The following is a 21892-nucleotide window of genomic DNA, read 5'->3' on the forward strand; positions in this document are numbered from 1 at the left end:
TATAGAGTACCTAGAACCATTCCTGGCACATAGTAAGTGCTCAATAAATATTCGTTATTATTATATGTTAATGCTGTGTGTGTGTGTTCAGCCCCTTTCCCAGCTGATTGGGAGTTCCCTGAGGACAAGAAACATACTTTATTCATCTTCAAAGGCCCAGGGCATCAAAGCGCTTGACATAAGAGAGGAAGCTCAAAAAAAAATGTATGTTGACTGAGTGAATGGTGAATGAATGAAGATTGGTTGGCTGAACACTTAGAGAATTTAAGTCCTGATTCCTGTCCTTAGGTCTCTCAATAGTCCCACATGGGTACACATCAATTCTGCCTACATCTGAGCCCAGAGGGGAGGTTTGTCAGGCAAAAAGGATCTTGCAGCAGAGTAACAACAGAAGCAAGAACAACCAGCTCTGCCCTGTGTACACCCCTTAACAACATCCAAGGCTCTGTCACAATGCCACACATCACTGTGAGGTAGACAGAGCAAGGGTAATCCTTATCCCATCTTACAAATGAGTAAACTGAGGGTTAGAGCAGTAAGGTGACTTTCCTAAAGACAGACACAGCTAGCTAGTGGCCCAGCTGAGGCCACAGCCCCGTCACCAGACTTGATTAGATCTCTGTCAGCCACATCCCAGCAGCCAAATGCTCCCTCCTTTTGCCCTCCTGCGGGGCCATGCAGCACACACCACAACCCCTTGGTCCACTGTGGTCTAGGCAAGAGCAGAAGAGTCCAAAAGCAGATGACTATCATCTTCCATTTGTCTTGGTATCTATGACCACATCTTCCACATGTCTCAATATTTGTACAGCCTAGTGGGAGGGTTGTAGAGAGTCCAGAAGTGAAGGCAACTCCAGAGCACACAATGGTCCATTGTGCCCCTGTATCCCCCTTCCCTTCACCACACCCAGCACATAGTGTCCTGTTTACCTGCCTCCAAGGCCTGGCTCCATCTCAGGTGCCACTCCAACTGGGCCCACGCGCAGGCATTGCCAAACCCTCTGCCCACGAGCCCTAGGATTGGCAGTGATGCCCTTCTTGGGGATTTCCCCCAGCTTTTGTCCCACCCCCAGTCCCTTCTACCCCAACACAGACCCCTCCTCTTGGCTCATAGCACAGTACCTGGCACACAGTAGTTCTCTGGAAATGGTTCCTGACAGTAAGTGGTTCCTTAGTGATGATCATAACCTCAGGCCCATCCGTCAAGAGGTTCTCCCAGCTTCCGAGGTGGGTGATGGCATTGTGAAGGAGGTGGGTTCCAGGGCTGAGTGTCAGCTAGACTTAGAAAAAGTTTTCTGTCCCCTTCCCTGACTTTGGGGGGAGGGCAGCGAGGGAATATAAAGCCTGTCCATCTCTAGGGACAGAAGACCCATATTAGGCACTGTCTTGGTCCAGCTGGGATGCCATTCTCCCATTCTCTCAGAAGTCAGAAGTCAAGGGTCAGGGCACCACCAAGGTCTTCAGGGACAGAAGCCCAGGCAAGAGGACAGATGGAGAGGTCTGCTCCTCAGGCCCAGATTGTGTTTGGGGGTCAAGAAGCTGGGTAGAGGTGGGAGGGGAAAGCTGCCCGGGAGAAAGTTAAGCATCAGCAGTTCATCCACATGATATTCACACCCTGGGACAGAAGAAGAGGAGAGAGAAAGAGAGGAAGATAGCTGAGGGGAGCAAGAAGGGAGAAAGACAGGGACACCACAGAGAAAAGCCAAGAGGCGAGGCCATGCGTGGTGGCTCAAGCCTGTAATCCCAGCACTTTGGGAGGCCAAGGTGGGCGGATCACTGGAGGTCAGCAGTTCAAGACCAGCCTGGCCAACATGGTGAAAACTCATTTCTACTAAAAATACAAAAAATTAGCTGGGCGTGGTGGCATGTGCCTGTAATCCCAGCTACTCGGGAGGCTGAGGCAGGAGAATCACTTGAACTCAGGAAGCAGACGTTGCAGTGAGCTGAGATCACTCAGCTGCACTCCAGCCTGGGCAAGAATGAGACTCCATCTCAAAAAAAAAAAAGGAAGAAAGAAAAGAAAAGCCAAGAAGCAGATGGGAAATGGGAGAGCAGAAAACCACACCTCCAGGTAAGCAGGCTCTGGCAAGGAAGATGAGGTTCCCCCAGCTGAAAGAAGAAGCAGACATCAACCACAAAGGCTGCAGAGGAGCTTGGAGAGCATCCAGTCCAACCTACTCATTTTACCTATAAGGAGTCCAAGGCCCAGAAAGGGACATGTCTTGCCCGAGGTCACACAGCAAGTCAAGACTCAGCCCAAACCAGAGTCACAGAATGATGGCTCCAGGCTAGAAGACATTTCTTGACTTTCTACTGAGCAGAGAAAAGGGGGCTTCAGAGGGTCATACTCTGCTTGACTTTTGGAAATGTGGGAGCAAGAAGAACAGCCATCATGGCCCATCCAGCCTATGGCCAGGCCAGGTATCAGAACAAAGAAATGGAACATTCAGGCCCACTGCCCACAGCCTTGTCTACCCAGCGGCACTTGAGCCAAGGTTTGATGGGCTTTCTATTGTACCCATTGATTTATTCCACCACTTACTCTATGTGCCCAGCACTGTGCCAGGCCCTCAAGTTGAGGAGGAGGACAAGAAGAGGGTGGCAAGGAGGCTACAAGCTAGTCTATTCGAATACTTTGAAAGAAAGCTAATTAAGTGGACATTCATTCAGAGGTTGCTGTATGCCAGCTGCTTGCCCCATGTTACTGTGTCAGAGACTCACAAGGCAGTTCCTATTGTTAGTCCCACTTTTTCAGATGATGACACTGAGGCTCAGAGAGACTAAGAGGCCCTAGGTCCTACAACTGATGTGGCAGAGCAGGAAGTTAAACCACACCATTTGCTCTTAACCATTAGGCTGTATGGTCCCCCGGGATGGGCTTTAAGAGCTAGAGTGATGAGGTTACCCCCACCACCCTGTGATCCATCACACCCCCTTTTTTTTTTTTTTTGAGACAGAGTCTCACTCTGTCACCCAGGCTGGAGTGCAGTGGCGCAATCTCGGCTCACTGCAACCTCCTCCTCCTGGGTTCAAGCAATTCTCTGCCTCAGCCTCCCGAGTAGCTGGAATTACAGGCACCCGCCACCACACCCGGCTAATTTTTGTATTTTTAGTAGAGGTGGGGTTTCACCATCTTGGCCAGGCTGGTCTTGAACTCCTGACCTCGTGATCTGCCCACCTCGGCCTCCCAGAGTGTTGGGATTACAGGTATGAGCCACTGCACCCAGCCAACACCCCTCCTTCTATCCCAGCCAAGGTGAGTCAGTCCCTCCTCTGAGGCTTTTATAAATGCCTCCCTTGGCCCCTTATTTTTGGCCTTGTCTTGGAATTAATTGTCAGCATGTCTGTCTCCCTGGCAAGTTGGAGGGCAGAAATGGCCTTTGCTCAGCTCTGAACCCCCAGTGCCTAGAACAGTGTCTGGCATATGGCAGGTGCTCAATGACTGGTTATGGAAGGAGTATAGCTGGGTAATATGGTATCCTCATATGAACAGAAAATAAAGCCCAGTAGAGGCTTAGGTCCAAGGGAGGGGCAGGAAGAGAGTTTCATTAGTCTCCAAATGTCCTGAGTCTAGCACACTGCCTGGAATATACTAAGTGCACTCATAAGTGCCCTTTGGAGTGAGTATGGAGGGTGCTACAGATACGAGGCTTCCATGGGCCTAGGGGATGGACTCAGGAGGTTTGAGACTGCATTTGGATTGCGGCCAGAACTCAGGGCCCCTCCCCAAGAAGTTTGAGGCCCAGCCAGACCACCATGAGAGCCTGCAGAGGACTGGGGTTCAGGGTACTGGGGGCCTCTTTTAGGAGGGCAGGCTGTTCCTGTGGACTCTGCCAGGGCTCAAAGCTGCGGACTGGGGGGTGGGCTGGATCAGAGTGAACAGGAGCGGGCAGGCTGGAGTTGGGACATATTCTCTAGCCTCTTCTGTTTGCAGGTGCCTGAGGACACCTTCAAACCTTCTCTGCTCCATTGTAGAACTTTTTCCAGCAAGGGGGTGAGGAAGGACAAAAGGCTATGCCTTGGACTCCAAAGTTTAGGAGAGGAGCCATGGAGATGGACAGAGAGAGGTGAGGAGAGAGAGACCCAGGAGGCCTCTGGGAAGGGAAGGGAAGGTTGCTGAGGAAGGAAGTCTGCACTTGGGGCCAGCCCTGCCTCTGGCACCAGCCCCACTGGGCCAGGGTCCCAGGGATTTATTGACTAATCCTCAAATGATACACTTTCCCTGATTTATTCTCTCTCCCGCTTGCAATCTCACAAGATCCCATTGTCTCTGGACACTGCTGGCTAAGGGCCTCCACCTCGGGAGCTGCTGCCTCTCATCCACTTCCGGGGGGGGGGAATGGAAGCTCCCTACCGCCAAGCACCACGACCCTCCCCTGCCCTCTCCAGGCCCAAGGGTCAAGCTGCCAGGCCACCAGGCAGTGCCAGGTACGAGGATGACAACACCTAGCCAACCCGCGGAGAAGGCGGTGAGCTGGGTGACCTCCTGGAGCTGCAAGAGTTTGTGCCGGCTGATGCGTTGCTCCACCGAGTCTTGGCGGGAGGCAGCTGGCGGGTGGGGGCGTGGCTGCCAAGGAAGTGGGTGTCGGGTACTGGGCGAGGGGACAGAGCTAGGTCACAGTCGAGGTTTTCACTGACCCGAGTGGGCGGGGGTAAAGGGAATTCGTAAAAAGTTTCTTTCTTCATTAATGGCCTTTTTTCCCAATCCGAGAGCCTGGGCGCCGGAGGGAGCGAAGACGGGCGGGGGAAGGGCAGGCCCTCCGCAAGTGACACTTAATTCCCGGTCTGGACTGGGCCGGCGCTTGAAAGCAACTAAATTAGCAAAACAGAAGTCAACTGTCGATTGCTTCATTGGAGGATTAAGTGTGATAAATGGGGGGTTTGTTCGCTCTCCGGTCCAGATGTTGTGTCTAAGTAAGGGTTTTTTCAAAAAAAGTTTTTTTACATTCTTGGCCCAGGGCCCATATATATTTTGGATACTGCTGGGAGTATATAATATCATTGGAAAATGATGCGGTCTGCTAACCTTTTAAATAACATTTCCTCCCTCCTCTATTTTCTAATAGTTTGTTTTTCTTTCCATGTTTGCCTTTTATTGGGGGAAATTTTTTTTGGAAATTAATGAGGCTCAAGTTTGGAGACCAAAATAAAAAAGGGGTGGGGGAGTGTGAGAGGTGGATGGGATGTGGAATGAAGCTGGGTGGAGAGAGGGCTACTCTTTGCGTCTTTTAAAGCGCTCCTGGTTTGATTTTTTTTTTCTTTTAATTTTCTCTGCCGAGGCTGCCCGCGGGCCTCCGGCGGGGCTGCGCGGTGGCGCGCGCGGGCAGGGCGCCCGGGACTCTCCGCCGCGCCGGGCGCCCGCTCGCCCTGCCCGGGCCGTGGGGCTGCGCGCCGCTGGCCTCCGGGAAGAACCTGCCATTCCCCCTGCAGCCGAGCCCGACGTGAGAGGGGGTGGGGGTGGGGGCGCCTCCTTCCTGAGTGAAACCTACGGAATCCGGCAGGAATTCGGGCCTCCCAGATTTAAGAAAACAAACAAAGGAAAGATTGTCAGAGAGGGGCCGCCAAGAGCCGCCGGGCCGCCGCACTGCCCTCCGCCCTCACCCCCGGGGCGCCCGGGCCTCCCGGCGGGGGCGGAACGCGAGGCTGGGGGGCTCCCCCGGGTGGTCCCCGGTGGGCTTCCCTGCCCTGGGTCTTGACTAACCTGTGTTGAGTCATCCTCCTGTCTCTAGAGCTGAAGAGGCCCCAGGGCGCATGGGAAAGGAGGGTGCTGCCGAGGTGGCTGCCTGGGGGCGGGCCCTACAGGGGTCATTCGGGGCATCCCCTGCCTCTAGGCAAATCCCCACGGAGCCCCATCCCGCGCCCTCCCGCAGCGTCCAGGGCGAACCCCTGTCTCCAAGCCCAGGCTTAGGAGTGAAATCTCGACGGCTCAGGTTCCTTCTCTACGCAGTCCCCCAGCCAGACTAGGAATGGATCACCGCGCGGGTGGGCTCAGTTCCCGGCTTCGCCCAGGTCTAGGAAGAATGATAAAAAGTGAGAATGTAAAGGGAGGAGGTACTATAAAACAAAAGGGGTTAGACACCCATCAGGCAGCAGCGACCCAGTGGTAAACATGCGGGTCTCCTGTGCTCCCACCGCCTGCGTTCTTCCCGGCCGAGTCCACGTTGGTTTCCTTCTCGTTGTCTTGGTCTCTCCTGATTCTGTTCTCGTGTCAGTCTGCCCTGCCTCTGTTTCTCCAACTCTCTGTGGTCTCTCTCCCTCTCTACCTTCTCTGTCTCCTTCTGAATCTGAATATGGCTCAGTGCTTCTGGCTTTCTCTTTGTCTCTGAAGCTATCTCTCTGAGAATGTCTCTGTCCCTTTCTGTCTGCCCCTCTTCGTGTTTCTCTGTCTCAAGCTGACGCTGTCTCGTGGCCTGTCTCACTGTGTCTTCTTCTCTCCTCCTCCTCCTCTTCCTCTTCCTCTCCTCTCTCCTCTCTCTCCCCCCTTCGTCCCCCCCACCATTCCCCTCCATCTCTCCACCCTGCCCCCGCCTTAGGTAGCCCAGCGGGCGGGCGCCGGGCCAAGGCCGCCCTGGGCAGGGCCTTGCTGGCGCTGACAGAGCCTCGCGCCCGCGGCCCAATTAGCGCGCGGCGCGAGGGACGCGGCATCTGGAATTGCGCTGCGCTCACGGCCAAGGCCGATTGTTTAGTCTGCGCGGCGGGGCGGGCGGCCCGCGCGGTGGCCCCACATCTGGAGCCTCGGCCAGACGGCCCTGCTGGCGGCTGGCCGGGGTGCGTGTGCATTTTTAACTCTGGGATTTGCTGACAAGTTAAGAAGTCAGAAAGTCAGTGGCGGCGGGAACTGGCGAGGAGCTCAAGGAAGGGAGGGCCAGGCGGAGGCTCCGGGGCATCAGCCGCGGCGGAGACATGCTCGGGGGCGCGCACAGCAGCTCCGTGCTTTGGCCCAGCCCGCCTTCCCCCAATCTACCCCCACCCGTAGCTGCCCAGCGCCGCAGCCACGCGTTGACTTTTCTTCCTTCCCGGTCTTTATCCTCTCCCACTTCTCCTTTCTCTTTATTTAGTCCCTGAATTATCCCGAAATCCCACACTTCCCAGCTGGCCAGAGCTCCTTGGAGGTCAGCCTCTAAGAGGGAAGCCCTGGAGTCTTAGGGCTCCCACGCTCTGGAGGAAACACAAAGAGGGCCAGAGAAGGCCAACAAATTGCCCGGAGGTGGCTCAGCAGTTAAGCGGCAGAGCTAGGACCAGAGGCCAACTCTCTTGACCCCTAATAGGGTTTTTGGCACAGCTCCGGGTCCCCCTTGGGGCTGATCCAATGTGAGCATTCTCACATTGTCAGAGTTCCCTCCCATCCTTTAAAAACGTGCTTTTGCACTTCCACTCATTCATTTCACAAATATCTGTAGCACACTGTGTGCCCGGCCTGGGGAACACAGCGGTAAACAAGACAGGCACGTCCTTGTGCTGCAGAGCTTACATTTTAGTGGAGAAGAGAGACAGAAACTACGCAGCAAACAAACTATCCAAAGTTAGAAACTGTTGAGGAACAGGAACAAAATTACTAATGTTTATTGAGTAACTATTGTGTGCCAGTCACCATGATAGATACTTTCATTTTTACCAACTCATCAAATCTTCATTATGTCCTCATGAGGTAGGCATGTGTCCCTGTTTTGCAGATGGACAATTCGAGGCTGAGAGAGTTACATGATTTATCCAAAGTCACACACGTGCACAGGTGGTGGAGCTGAGGTGCAGATTCAGGTTTGACTTCAAAACCAGGGCTCTCGCTCCAACAGTAGGCTGCAAGGGCTTGAAGGACAATGGTATAATTGTCCGGAATTGGGTAATGACGTCTAGGTGGTATACAATTTATTCCCAGCAGCAAAACAAGTATTTACCAGGCCGCTGCTGTAAAGATCATTACTAGCATTTGTGTACTGCTTTCCTATTTATAAGCCATTTTGACTTGCATCATCTTCTTTAAGCTTCACAACTTAGAGGGGTAAGTATGATTATCATTTCCATCTCTGCCTCTGGAAACTAAGGCCTGCCAGTGTGCCCAAGCTTCACTTGAGTTTTAAGAGCACTCCCTGCCCCAAGCGCTCTTTCTCAGTAACAGAGGGCTCCATTTCTTTCCACATTTGGTCTAGTTTTTCCTTGTTCTGTTTTCCATGGAAATAGAGCTCAGTGCTCAACCTCATCCCCAGAAAACAGTGACTATATCATGCCTGTGAGATGTTTCCCTCCGGGGAGCAAGTAGAGACTTTGTAATGTGCCATGGACTCTCAGCACAGCGTCCTGGTGAACCAGCCTGCTTTTCTGGTTCTATCCGGCCTCTACTGTGTGACCCAGCAGGTCGCTTACCCTCTCTGGACTTCAGTGTCCTCCTCTTTGAGATGGGAGATTTGGGATAGAGCAAATCTACTTTTCTTGGGTCACAAAATCCTTTGAGAATTTGCTGGAAGCTTCAGGTCACCAATTTAGAGTGGCTTATGTGTACACGTATACTCAAGCACTCCATTTTTACATATATATATACATATATATACACATATATATGTATATATATATACACTTTTTTTTTTTTTTTTTTGAGATGGTGTCTTGCTCTGTCTCCCAGACTGGAGTGCAGTGGCGCCATCTTGGCTCACTGCAACCTCCGCCTCCCAGGTTCAAGCCATTCTCGTGCCTTAGCCTCCTGAGTAGCTGGGATTACAGGTGCCCACCACCACACCAGGCTAATTTTTGTATTTTTAGTAGAAACAGAGTTTCACCATGTTGGCCAGGCTGGTCTCAAACTCCTGACCTCAGGTGATCGGCCCACCTCGGCCTCCCAAAGTCTGGGATTACAGGTGTGAGCCACCATGCCTGGCCATTTTTTACTTATATTTTTTAGGGACTTAGGGACTCTTAAGGGTTATCCATGGGCTCCCTAGGGATTCCAAGATCCTCCCCCCCGACCCCCACTCCTCCCACTGCCAAGTTTGGGATTGCTGTACAAAATGGTTTCTACACTCATCAGACGTCCGTAAAACCCACTACTGACCTAGGTAAAAGGAACCACAGGCTATCCCTAGTAGGCAGGGAAATGTGGGATCCTTTTCACTGAGGAGTCAGCAGATCTTAACCCCATGGCCTTTTCTTTTTCCATCTTTTACCTTTGGGGTTGTCTTGGAATAGGAAGAGGCAGGAGTCATCCCACCAGGGCCGGGGGAACACACCTTTGTGTTTTGACCACAGAGTGAATAACATAACCAGGTACCTCAAGCTTGGATCATGCCTAGATCCCGCTTGGATCATCCCCTACACACATCATCATCATCATCATCATCATCATCATCATCATCATCACAGCCACTTCTTACCTGTTCTGAGCACTCCCCAAACATCATTCTAGCTTGTTCCAACCCGTGTATGGCATAAGCAGAGAAGGTAGAAAGGTCTTAATTTTATAGACGATGTGGCCCAGAGTCGTCCTATATCTTTCTTAGCATCACACAATCAATTAAAAACTGAGAAATGGGGAGAGTCCAGGTTTTCCCAGCTCTAATGTCAAACCTCGTTTTGGTCCACAGATACTTACAGCATGCCTACTGTGTGCAAAATGCCATGCTGGAGGCTGTCAGGGCTTGAAAGGTGATGATTCAGCAGAGGATGCTGTTCGTGCCTTACCTCGTGTCTTCCAGCCCACTTCTCCACTCATCTGCCACTGTGATGGGAAGGTGTCAGCAAGCCCAGGAATTGTGCACCCTAAGCAGCCTTTCTGCTTCTCACCTGCAGAGTTTCTCCAGTGCAGGGGCCAAGAGAGCTTTACTCAGCCCACAATACAGCTGGGATTTAACACTGCAGGGGCAACCCTCCAGTTATTAATAAGAGATAAGAATGGGTAGATAAGAAACCTGGCTGCCTTGGGACTCCGTGGGACAATTCCATGGTGTGTTCTCACAGTTCCTCAGTGGGCCCCCATTGCCCACAATGAAACTCGATCATTAACCACTCTTCACTGGTTTTTCTCCTATCCCATCCCTATCTCACTTCCCCTTTCCCTCCCTCCAGCCTCCAGGGATCATCTCCTCAGTAAACTACCTGCACCCAAGTTCTTGTCTCAGGGTCTGATTTCAGGGGAAACCAAACTAGGACATGCAGAGACACACGTGCACACACACAGACACACACACACACATCTCTGTGAAAAGACAAGGCACGGAGAAGAATCATTCCCAGTCATGACTGGGTGGCACCAATAATAAAGGCTGACACGTCCAAAGCTCTAAGACTGTGCTCCTCACTTTGCTAAGTACATTCTACACTTGCTTCATTTATTTATTTTTATTTATTTTTTTTTATTTGGCAGGTGAGAAGCAGGCATCATAATTATACCTATTATATAGAGTAAGAAACTGAGGTTGAGAGAATAACCTGTCAAGGTCCCTTAACTAAGTGGTAAAGCCTGGCTGTGTGCCCAGACCTGTCCACCTCCCAAGCAGTTGTCTTGTAAAGACTGCCTAGGCTGTTTGTGGCTGATGCTACAGGAATGGAGCCCAGAGAGGACTAGGGATGGGGAGACTTCCTGGAGGAGGTGGGGTTTGGCTTGGCCTTGAAAGACAAGGTAGGCTTCCACTTCTACGCATCCAGGGCAGGCCATATGGAAAACAGGGAAAGCTTCTAGGCAAAACATGAAGAACTTTAAAAACAACAGTGAGGAGTTAGGTCCAGCTAGCCAGGAGTGTGTGTTGGAGCAGGTTGAGGCCAGGCTGTAGAGACCAGAATGTCGGCCAGCAAGGTAGCCTCTTCCCCACTCCAGCCCAGTGACCTATGTCAGAGAGAGCTCACCAGGAACAGGAATGGTGAAGGCTGGGGACTAGACAGCAGTCCTGCTCAGGCATGGAGGGCAGAGAACTCACACCTGGTCTGCACCCCATTTCCTGGCCAGGCACCCCTGGTCTCAGTCATCCTCCATTTCCAAGTAGTAAATAGATGTATAAAGCAACCGTTTCCATTTAAAGCTCTGCAGACCGTAGGGAGGAGGGCCTGCAGGCCATCTGGGCCCTTGTTTGGCAATGTTTGTGCTCACAACAAACCTGATAGACAGAGATTTATCGCCGTTTTCATTAGCTGGGGTTGGTTTGGTTTGCTGCTTTTCCACCCCCTCCCCCCTACACACACACTCCCGAGTTACAGATTGATGGTGGGTGGGAGGACCAGGGACTCAGAGAGAGGGAAGGAAGAAGGCCGAGCAAGGTATGGACTTGAAGCAAAGGGGATGGGGTGGGGATTTGGAGGATGAAGGGGTGGGGGTGGTGAGGAGTGCACCAGCTCCAGAGAAAAGACTAAGAGAGGGTGTGTGTGTGTGTGCACACTAGCATGCATGTTAGAAGGTGGCTGAAAGACACCTGTAGCCACATCCCCGCAACACACACATATACATACATCTCATCATCACTGTAACTGTTGAGCATAGAAGCTGCTGAAATTCTAAGCTATCACCGCCAGCACTGGGCCCAAGGCCAGGAGGGATGCAGACCTTTGGCAAGCTCAGGGTCCACTATGGTCTGACCATATTTAACAAATGCCTGTGTAGCATTCCTTCTGTCCTGAGGCTTTAGTTAGCTTCACTAATTTCACCATTAAAGCAACCTTCCAAAGTGGACACTGTATCATTTCCTTGGTGCTGGTTCTTTCCCTCCCCTCACAGCAGGGTATACACCCCACCCATCTCTGTAAGAAGGGGCCTGGACTTGAGTTCCAAGTTGTAGATATCATTTTCTCCCTTGGTGCTCCTGTGAAGTTCCCATGGGCATCCCCTGAGGACTCCTTCTTGGGTTCTTTGCACTCCCTCTCCTCCAGCACTTCCCACCCCCAGCCAAGCTGGCTCTTCCCTGTCTGCATCTTTTCTCACACAGTGCCTCCTGCCCGGTGTGCCCTCCCCACACCTTCACTCATCAAAATCCTTCTAGCCTTCAAGCCCTCGGGGACTGCCTCCGTGAGGCCATTCCTGAGCTGTTCCATGAGGTTCATGCCTTCAGTGAAAGACACTAAAAGCCGCCCTTGGGGATCATCCTGAAAGAAGAGGAGGAAACCAGAGAAGGTTGGCTCCCCCCTCTCACAAGCAGAGCGGCTCTACTTTTTATAGCAGAGTTCTGTGTTGGATTTCATTAGAGCTAATTTTAAGAGGAAAAACAAGGTTTAACCCAGTGATCAATTCTAACTTTCTCATTTCACAGTTGAGAAACCAAGATCAGAGAGGGTGAGTAACTTGTCCAAGTCACACAGAGTTCTCATCAGGGTCACAGGGCCAGGCTCCCCGATGCTCTTTCCATGGGATAGTTTCCCCAGTGTGTATGCCCATCCTGCTAGGAGACTGGAAGCTCTAGAGAGCAAGGACCAGGACGCGGCATCTCTGTCTCCACTCAACAAACATGTGATGCCTGAGTGTTATTTCACAGGCATTTGATCCCCAAGACTGGCAGCTGTCAGAGGGTCCATGTTATCAACTTGCCTCCACAGCCCCCAGGTAGTGACAGACTGTAGGGTTGAGGCAGGGCTGGAGTGTGGAAGGGGGAGTTCCTTGTCCCTATAGAATCGCCTCTGTCTGGAACACTCACTGCCAAACAGAGCTCTCTGCCTCAGGATTTTCAATGCACGAAGCACCTGTCTTTCCAGACCCACCCATAGTCATGTCCCTCATAAAGAAACGGTTGATGGGTTGGTTGGTTGGTTGGTTGGTTGCCTGGAAGGCCCTTAGCAATAATCTGAAGGAAACCAAAAGAACTTCCTCTCCCCAACGAACTAGAACATCAACCCACCATCAGCCTGCCTCAGTGTCTGCCGTCCCATCAGAGTGTCTCCTGTGGGACACGGCCTTGGCTCTAGAAAGTCCCACCTCTTTCCTAAGCAGGAGTGTCCCACTAGTTCTGACTAAGGCAGGACTTATCGAAGTCAAGAGTGGGCTCTGGAGCCACACAGTCTTGGATTCTAGTCCAAGCTCTGCGGCTGAGAAATACTGAAATACTTAACCTCTCTCTGCTCTGGTCTCCTCTGGGAAATAGGGATAAGAATATCTGGAACAGTGCTCAGAGGATTATTAAAAGAAGTGAACAATTTGTCTCAACTTCCCTGATGGAAAAAAAAAGGATTGAATGAGATTAACCTGTTGGGACACTCAACACAGCGCTGGGCCCACTATCTTCCTGTGAATGAGGTCCTCCAGGATTAGCAAGTGCATTGCTTGACAAAGTCCCCAGGGAACGAGAGGATGGAGCTGGTGGAGCTTGAAGACACAGAGAACAGAGGGAGTTACCCCAGGCCACAGACAGCCCTGGTAGAGGAGGGGGAACAGCCTAGTCACTGAGCCCCCATCTGCTATGGGGAATCTTGAAAGTGGGAGGAGAAAAGTCTGCCACCAAAACCAACATCTCCTTCTCTGATTTGCCAGGAGCTGCCCCTTAGCTGAGTTTAAGAGTTCCTTCCAAGGGGTCATTTCACGTGATAACAAACTTTCATAGAACTCACTACATGCCAAACACTACATCTTCCCCCAGTAAACTAGGCGGTTGGGGCCATTAGGGATTATTATCGTTACCCTGTCTTACAAGAAGGTGGCCGATGCACCAGGAGCTAGCAACCTGCTGGGGCCACACAGTCCTAAAGAGCAGAACTGGGCTTTGAACCCAGGTGGTCTGCCTGCTCTTAACACCCTGGACACTGTGTCAGCTTCCTCACCAGCCACTGGCCACACCTCCAAAGCCCTCTACAGTCAGTTGCCTGACCAACCTTTCTTTTCCCTCCTGGGGTCTCATCAAGTCTGCATTTCTCACTATCAGGCTGGGATCTGATTCTCTTTCCAGTTCGATGGAAATTACCAAGGTCCAGGGGTCCAAGGTTGGGGGGAAGGGAGAGGGTGAACAAGACAAATAAGACATAATCCTGGCCCTTGGGAGTTTTCCACTCACCCCTCTTAGACCAAGCGAAAGTACAAATGGAGACCCACGTTCCATATGTCTAAATATTTAAAAGTTAAAAATCAAGTTAACAAACTGTTTAATAAAATATGTTCTATTCTCCTAGGCTGACACGTACACCTAAAGATCTGGAAGGCCAGATTTGAATTTAGAGTTCTCAGGTTTCTTGGAGTTCTGCACAGGGACACGGCGCAGGGAGAAACTCCCTCTGCTCTCCCCCAGCCCTGCCCTCAGCCCGCCTCTTCCCTTCCCATCCCCACCTTCACCTTAAACTAGGGCTTTGAGCACGTGTGTAGATACTCCAATCCGCACACACAACTGCTGACTGCATGCCCCACACTCAACTCACAGCCAAGACACAGGCTACCCTCTGGAGGTTGAACCTGGGGAGGTGGCCTGCAGAGGTCCTGGATGCAGGGTACGGGCCCTTAGGGCAGGGATTTCTAGGGCCCTGGGCATCTGGAGCATGGTTCAGGAGCGGGGGTGGCTCCCTCCTTCTGAACAGACTCCTACCCCGTGAGGAGGGCCAAAGGAGGAGGGCCCCTTGTCTACAGGCACTGGAGCTGAAGGTGGGTCACTCTTTATTCCTTCTGCTAATCCCTTTGACTGATCAGCCAACATCTGAACATCCTAGCAACTTTCCTTTCTAAACAGTTCGCCAAGCCCCATCACAGCCCCTCTAGTCCAGGCCACTCTCATCTATCACCGGGTCACCACAACAGCTTCCTAACTGGTCCTCCAGGCCCCAGTCTTTTGCCTACCCCTCCACAGCCAGTGATCTTTTTTGAACACAAACTGGATCGTGATGCAGCCACGCTTAACACTCTTCCGTGGTTCCCTGCTTCGCACAGAAGACCCAAATTCAACTTGGCCATTGACCTTGGTGTCCAGCCCCTCTCAAGCCCTCCAGCCTCAGCCTGCCCTACTCCCTGCCTCTAAATGATGCTCTGGCCTGTTTACACTGGCCCCAGGTCCCTGCGAGACATAAAGTACACACTGCAGTGTGTGCTGCTCCTCTGCCCCACTTTCTCACCTCCTGTCTCTACGAATTCCTTCTTCTTGAAGATTTGGCTTCATGGTCAAACCTGCAGCAATCCTTTCTTGTCAACAGCCCACTCCCACCTCCAGGTCTGGCAGGGAGTCCCCGGCTTGTGCTCTCATACTAGTATCTACACTCTATTATAACTATCACTAATTTAACCACTTCCCAATACCCTGACCATTGCCATCTCTTGCTTGGACTATTGCAGTGACTCCCTAACTATTCTCCCTGCTTCCACTCTTGCCCCTTCCTCCAGGCTGTCCTCCACCAGCAGCCAAAGTGAGCCTTTTAAGACATGTGTTTGGGCTGGGCGCAGTGGCTCACGCTTGTAATCCCAGCACTTTGGGAGGCCGAGGCGGGCAGATCACCTGAGGTCAGGAGTTTGAGATGAGTCTGACCAACATGGCGAAACCCCGTCTCTACTAAAGATACAAAGTTAGCCGGGTGTGGTGGCACGTGCCTGTAATCCCAGCTACTCGGGAGGCTGAGGAAGGAGAATCGCTTGAACCCAGGAGGCGGAGGTTGCAGTGAGCCAAGATTGTGCCATTGCACTCCAGCCTGGGCAACAACAGCAAAATTCCGTCTCAAAAAAACAAAAAACAAAACAAAACAAAAAAAGTGTGTGTTTACTGACCTCACCCCCTGCTGAATATCCCCAGTGGCTCTCATCTCACTATAGGATCTGAAGGCCTGCTGGGGCTATAGTATCGTTCATGATTTGCCCCCTGCTCCCTCTACTCTTCTCCCTTCTTTCTTCCCTCACTCACTCTTCCCCCAATCACACTGGTCTCTTTCCTTGCTCCTCGTTAAACCCAAAGGCACTGCTGCCTCAGGACCATTGCACAAGAAATTCCTTCCGTTTACTCAGGTTTCTGCTCAAATATCCTCACCTCCAAGGTCCTTCTCTTCCCCCCTACTTTGTTTTACTTCACACATTCATCTCCCTATGGCAGACTGTATATCTCTTTGCTTACGTGTTTCTGTTTCTGCTTCAACCATCTAAGCTCCACAAGAGCGGGGACTTTATCTGTTTTGTCCACCTCAGTGTCCTCAGGTCTGGCACATAGAGGTGCTCAAGAAGAATTTGGCAAAGGAATCATCTGTTTATGTTTTCATGTCCCAGCTAGAATGTGTCCCCCTGAGAGCAGGGCCCGTGGCTCATTTATCTCAGTGTCCCCTCTGCTTGGCCTGTTGCTGGGCACATAAACAGATGACTTCATTCAGATGGTGAAGGAATGGAGGCCAAGAGCATGGCCTATGAAAAGGCACCACAGTGGGCTGGAGCCGAGAGCACACAGCGCAGATGGAGCTGGAAAGGTGAGGTGGGAGCAAATTACAGAGGGGCTGGAAGGCTGGGGGGGCTTCTCTGTAACTTAACATTGCAATGGCTCCTAACATGGAGCCATTGCAAGATCTTAAGCCAGAGAGAAGAATTTTACAGAGCAACTATATTTAAAGCTGGGCACAGTGGCTCATGCCTATAATCCCAGCACTTTGGGAAGCCAACACACGAGAATCACTTGAGGCTAGGAGTTTGAGACCAGCCTAAGCAATATAGTGAGACCCCATCTCTATGAAAAATTTAAAAATTAGCTGGATGTGATGGCACATTCCTGTAGTCCCAGCTATGGGGAGGCTCAGGCAGGAGGATCAATTGAACCTGAGACGTCAAGCTTGCAGTGTGCCATAATCATTGCCACTGCTCCCCAGCCTGGATGACAGAGCAAGACCCTGTCTCCAACAACAACAACAACAAAATATATATATATATATATATATATTTTTTTTTTTTTTCTTTTAAAAAAAAAACTTGGGAGCCAGGCGTGGTGGGATTATGCCTGTAATCCCAGCACTTTGGGAGGCCAAGACGGACGGATCACGAGGTCAGGAGATCGAGACCATCCTGGCTAACACGGTGAAACCCTGTCTCTACTAAAAATACAAAAAAATTAGCTGGACGTGGTGGCGGGTGCCTGTAGTCCCAGCTACTCTATTCGGGAGGCTGAGGCAGGAGAATGGTGTGAACCTGGGAGGCGGAGCTTGCAGTGAGCCGAGATCGCGCCACTGCACTCCAGCCTGGGTGACAGAGCAAGACTCTGTCTCAAAAAAAAAAAGAAGTTTGGAGAAGAGTAATCAGGAAAGCATTTAGAGATGGAACTGACTTAGAGATTGCAAAATCCTCAATCTCAGAATATCCCAGAAGCAAAGCATCATCTTGAGTTGGACACACCAAGGCTTGTCTCCTGATACTTCTGGGCCTTTTTACACTGGCTCAGTCCACTTTCTGACACTGAAAATTGGTTCTGGACATAAGTGCTCCAATCACCCCTAGGAATGCTGGAATTTGCATGAGAAGGTATCTTAGAGAAAGGTTAGATGTGAGCCCTGGAGGCTCTTAGCCCTGGGGCAAGGGCTGGGAAAGGGGCAGGAAGAGTATGGTGGCTCTGCCCCTCCCTGGGAACAGTTGAAGGCCCTTATTTGGCATCACCACTCACCTAGGCCTTGGTTGTCCAGGAAGGCCTGGGAAATAGGGCGACAGAGTGTCTCGGGTCTCCCCTCCCCCCTACCCACCCCCCACGGTTTACTCTGGGTCAGTTGGAGCCTGAAGTGGCTTTTAAGCAATTAGACCAAGCACTGGGCACTTTCAAATCTAATTGTTTCAAAAGCCCTTGAAGGGTTTGAGTCTGAGCTTTTAAAATGCCAGAGAAGAGGGAAATCAGTGATGGTGGGAAGTGTGTGGGGGCCCAGCTCTCTTCCCCTACCCCTGTTTCTGCTCTCCATCTTCTTGACGATGAAGCGAGTGGACCATTCAGAGCAGAAGAGTCCCTCCTCCCCAGGCTCTGAAGGTTCTGTATCCCCTTCCTTGTCCTACTTCAGGTATCCAAGTAACTGTTTAATCAAACTCAATGCCCTCCCCACCAAATTGATGAGAACTAGGGCCGTCCAGTAGGGAGACCCTGACCCCAGTGGGCAAAGCATCTCACCATCACCCAAGAAAACATGTCAGCAGCCTCACTGTGATTGCACACCTACTCATGGGCTGGAGGCTTGGGATTTTTTTAAAAAGCTCCTGACCTCAAGGAGACCAACAGCCTGACAAGGGAGAAAAGAGCTGCTTCAAACGAGCAGAAATGAGAGGTTGAACTTAAGAGAGATGCAAAAGCAGTGAGCTCCAGGAACACCGAACTGGGTGGGAGTAGGGCCAGAACTGGAGGAGAGAATTGAGGAACACTCCATGGTGGAGGGTGACATTTGAGCTGAGCCTGAAGAGTCTGTAGAATTGTGCAGGTCAAGTTAGAAAGAAGGGTACATTATGAGTCCAGGGAATGAACATGAACCAGAAGCGATCATGGGAGGGTGGAGGTCCCTAAGGACTTTTATCCATCCCATCATGCTCTGACTCAGTTTCTTTGTCTATAAAATGGATCACTAGACTGGCTCAGTGGATTCTATTCGTGTTCTCCTGAGCTTTGGAGGTCCACAGAGAAGCTTTGGACCACTTATGGGCCAAGTGGGAGAGCAGAGGTGGCAGGGTCTAGACCTTTGCCTTCAACTGGAGCTTTAACTCTTAGCTGTTTTATATTTTGGATTTCGGTATACTTTTGAGTCATTTTGTCCTCTGCAAACTACTGGGTGGATGATTCCCTGGATATCTTCCAGCTCTGAGCTCAGGGTCTTCCTCATCATCAGCCACTTCCCTACCAAGAAGGACAGAGAGAGAAATCTATGCAGAGCCCTGAGGGCCAGCGGGGTGGAAATTCTACCCCAAGGTCTAATGTCCTGGATGGGCTCCTGCCCAGCTGCCCTGGGGAGCTCAGCCCATGACCAAACTCAGATGGACTGATGGGTTTGATGCCTGGAGATCTATCATTAAAGCACCTCCCTTTTCATTTAGGCAAAGTCTCCCAAACTTTTTACATGAGGAGAAATTACCTTTCCTTCCATTGAAGGTGCAAAAAAGACAGCTTGGGTTGCTGCCAATATACCTACATGCTGTCAGAGGGTGTGGATGCCATTACCCACAAAGCTCAGAGTTTGGACAGCAGCCCACCAAACAGCTTAGAGGTGTCCCAGCTAAGCCTTCAAGATAGGATGGAGGGTCTCCAGGAATGCCAAAGGAAATTGTTGAGTAAATCAAAGAATGAATGAACAAATAAAGAGGCCACTGCCAAAATGCCCTTGAAAGGATCACTTTGGAAGCTGTTATCAGTCATGTTTACCTTGGTGTGAATTAAATATCTTAGGGTAAGAGTTGCTAGGAGGAAGGAAAGGTTTTGGAAACTGGATGTCACTATATAAGGAAAGAATAATACAAAAAGAAAGATTATGGGTGCAAGACAATCACCCACATAACTTTGTCCTAGTCTCAACTACCCCCAGCTCCTCATCTTCCCTCAACCCATCCCCAGCCTCCTCCTCATACCCTCTCCCTTCTTTCCTCCCTGGAAATGCTCCCCAGCTCAGGGCCCAGGTGCTGAAAGGTGCTTTAACATGAGTGAAAAAGTATTTGGCCTGGAGCAGGGGGACCGGAAGGGGGTGTCAGTCTGTGCCATCTCAAGGGGTGTGGCCCGCTGCATGTAAACATGGAGGAAGGGAGTGGCTTCCGGCCTGAGCTATGGGCCCAGGGAAGGACTGGAAATTCCTACCCGGCCTTCTGCTGCCTCCCCACCTGCCACTGCAGCAACTTCGCTTCACAAACAAAACAAGACGGAAGCCAGTGGAGTCTTTGCAATGACATCTGCCCCTGCCCAAGTCCTCCGCCCTTGGGAGGTCCCACGACTGGCCTTGGCTCCAACCTTCAGCACCCAAGACCCCAGGATGGCCCATACTCTCAGGGGCCCCTGCCCTGGCCCACTTTCCTGGTCGTGTTCTCTTAGAAGTGGCTTCTAGCTACAAAAGCCCAGGTAGGCTTAAGACAAGCAAACAACAACAGTAACAACAAAACCCACTTCCCATGGTTCTCCCACAGTTATAGGTTGAGGAGTCAGATGTGTAACTTAGAGCAGGTCACTTAACTTTTCTGGATTTCAGCGTCTTCCTCAATGGACAAAACAGGTGGGAAGACAGTTTGAAACATATAAGGTGCTCTCTAAGGGTCAGGGATAAATATTAGGCCGTTTAACTGTGGGTTCAAATCCTGCCTCCACCTCCCAACAGCTGGGTGATCTTGGGCAGGTTATTGAATTCTTGGTGCCTCAGTTTTCTCATCAGAGGTGCTCCTGTAACCTATCTTACAGCTTTGGGAGGTGTATTAAATGAGATAATGGATGCAAATCATCCAGCTCAGTCCCCACAGTTGGTAGAGGTTAGTTTTCTATTACTATATTTTGTTGAGCCTAAGACTGTAAGATGCACCATTATTTTACAATCCACTAAGAAAGAAATACCACTGTCAATGAATTGTGAGACACCTCGAAATGGATGAGATACTGTATTATTGGGAGGACAAGTGGGGAGTGGGTGGGAAATGGGAATGTCAATCTTTTTCCACTTGAGATGCATCCTGGAATCCAAAGCCCAGCCTGCATCCCAGTTAAACCAAAACCTCTGGAGTACAGCCAGTAATCTTTCTGTGACTTGGTTTCCCCATATGCAAAACTGAGATAATTATAGAATCTACTTCTGGGGCCATTAAATGAGTTGATTCATGTAAGTGATTTAGAACAGTACCAGGCCCACAGAAATGCTAAAGTAAATGTTAACAACTATTCCTCTCTCCAACCCCAGGTCCTGGCACAGGCTAGGTGCCTTCTGAGTGTTGGTTGATGCAGGAATAGACATGATCATGTGACTGCTGCCCTCCCTCCAACCCCCATCCAGCAGGGAGAGGCCTACTCTGGCCTCTGGAAGCCCGAGAAGAGGCTCACCTGCCCAAAGGCCTTCCGTCCAAAGTTCAAGGGAGCCCCACCCCTCCCGGATGCTCAGCTCACCCCACCCCCCACAGGCAGGGCTACAGTGTGGTGGGCACTGCCACACCCGGACCTGCCACAACCTCTTGGAGTCAGTGACAAGAACCAAACGTACCCCAGCCTCCACTCCTCCCCTTTCCTGCTTTTATTATTTTCTTTTCCATAAAGATTAGTCTGTGTTGCTCCTCTATCAAGGCCTGGAGGATAAACATGTGGTCCGGAGGCAGAGAAACCCCAGGCCTGAAGGCCCCACTGCCCCCACCCCAGCAGCATAAACCCAGGGCTTTTAAGCAAGGAATGGTTTTCAGTAAATCTCTCCTATCAGCAGAAACCTTTGAAAGAGTTTGTTTAAAGGCCAGGGAGATAAACAGCAAGGAGAAGTGTTTGTTTAAGATGTATGTTCTGTGTGGCCACTCTGGGGCCCGGATTTACATCTCTGGGGAGAGGAGCCACTCGGAGGCCAGGGTGGGGGCCTTCCAGGGGCACCTTGGGCTCCCGGTGTGGACTTCAGCCCAGGCAGGGACCCATGAGCTCAGGGGAGGGAGGTGAGCTGGACTGCACTCACAGGCCTCTCCAGGCTTGGGGCAAGAAAGCAGGGGCTGAAAGGAGCTACAGGAAGGGAAGAAGCCCTGTAAAGGAGGGGAGGGGTGCCCGGAAGGACCTGCTGGTTGGAATGCAGGCAGAAATCCCCTAGGAAGCCACCAAACACACACACACACACACACACACACACACACACACACACTCAAAGTTCAGAACACGCTCAGGCTCAAGGCCCACCCCAAACGGCCTCATACTCAGCAGCCCAAAACACAGCTGGGTATGGCCAGCTCTGTGACCTTGGACAAGCCACCTAACCCAGAACTAGAGCCCTAGTTCCTCTCTGCTGTGAAAACAACACACCTGCCTCAAAGGGTTTTGAGTCTTCCTCCTGTCATTTGACAAATATGGCTTGTATACCTACCATATGTCAGGCACTATTC

The 21892-nt window shown here is 51.2% G+C and overlaps 1 protein-coding gene across 6 annotated transcripts; it reads left to right on the plus strand.

The window, feature by feature from the left end:
• The first annotated feature begins 500 nt into the window (after positions 1–500).
• On the plus strand, positions 501–21232 carry LOC103890895 (uncharacterized). 6 transcript variants are annotated; one of them, XR_008526164.2, is made up of 3 exons: positions 501–1227; positions 3935–4067; positions 9573–10162. XR_008526164.2 is itself a non-coding variant. In XM_054557465.2 (3 exons), the coding sequence occupies exons 1-3, from the start codon at positions 1030–1032 to the stop codon at positions 9628–9630; spliced, it is 348 nt and encodes a 115-aa protein (XP_054413440.2). In that variant the 5' UTR covers positions 501–1029; the 3' UTR covers positions 9631–10162. The 6 variants fall into 6 exon arrangements, 2 of the variants coding, with proteins under 2 accessions (XP_054413440.2, XP_054413438.2); XR_008526165.2 differs by lacking the exon at positions 9573–10162 and adding an exon at positions 4259–4962; XM_054557465.2 differs by having other exon boundaries at positions 3976–4067.
• The last annotated feature ends 660 nt before the right edge of the window (positions 21233–21892 follow it).

Source organism: Pongo abelii, chromosome 5 (genome assembly GCF_028885655.2).
Source record: "Pongo abelii isolate AG06213 chromosome 5, NHGRI_mPonAbe1-v2.0_pri, whole genome shotgun sequence".
In the NCBI taxonomy this organism is placed as follows: Eukaryota; Metazoa; Chordata; class Mammalia; order Primates; family Hominidae; genus Pongo; species Pongo abelii.

Bases quoted from the DNA above. Each gene is read 5' to 3' on its own strand.
- LOC103890895 (XM_054557463.2), top strand. From the start codon at position 1,030: ATGCCCTTCTTGGGGATTTCCCCCAGCTTTTGTCCCACCCCCAGTCCC. The intron at 1,228-3,975 runs GTGGGTGATGGC...GCTCCATTGTAG, and splicing joins AGGTTCTCCCAGCTTCCGAG to AACTTTTTCCAGCAAGGGGG. The intron at 4,068-4,258 runs GTGAGGAGAGAG...CAATCTCACAAG, and splicing joins ATGGAGATGGACAGAGAGAG to ATCCCATTGTCTCTGGACAC.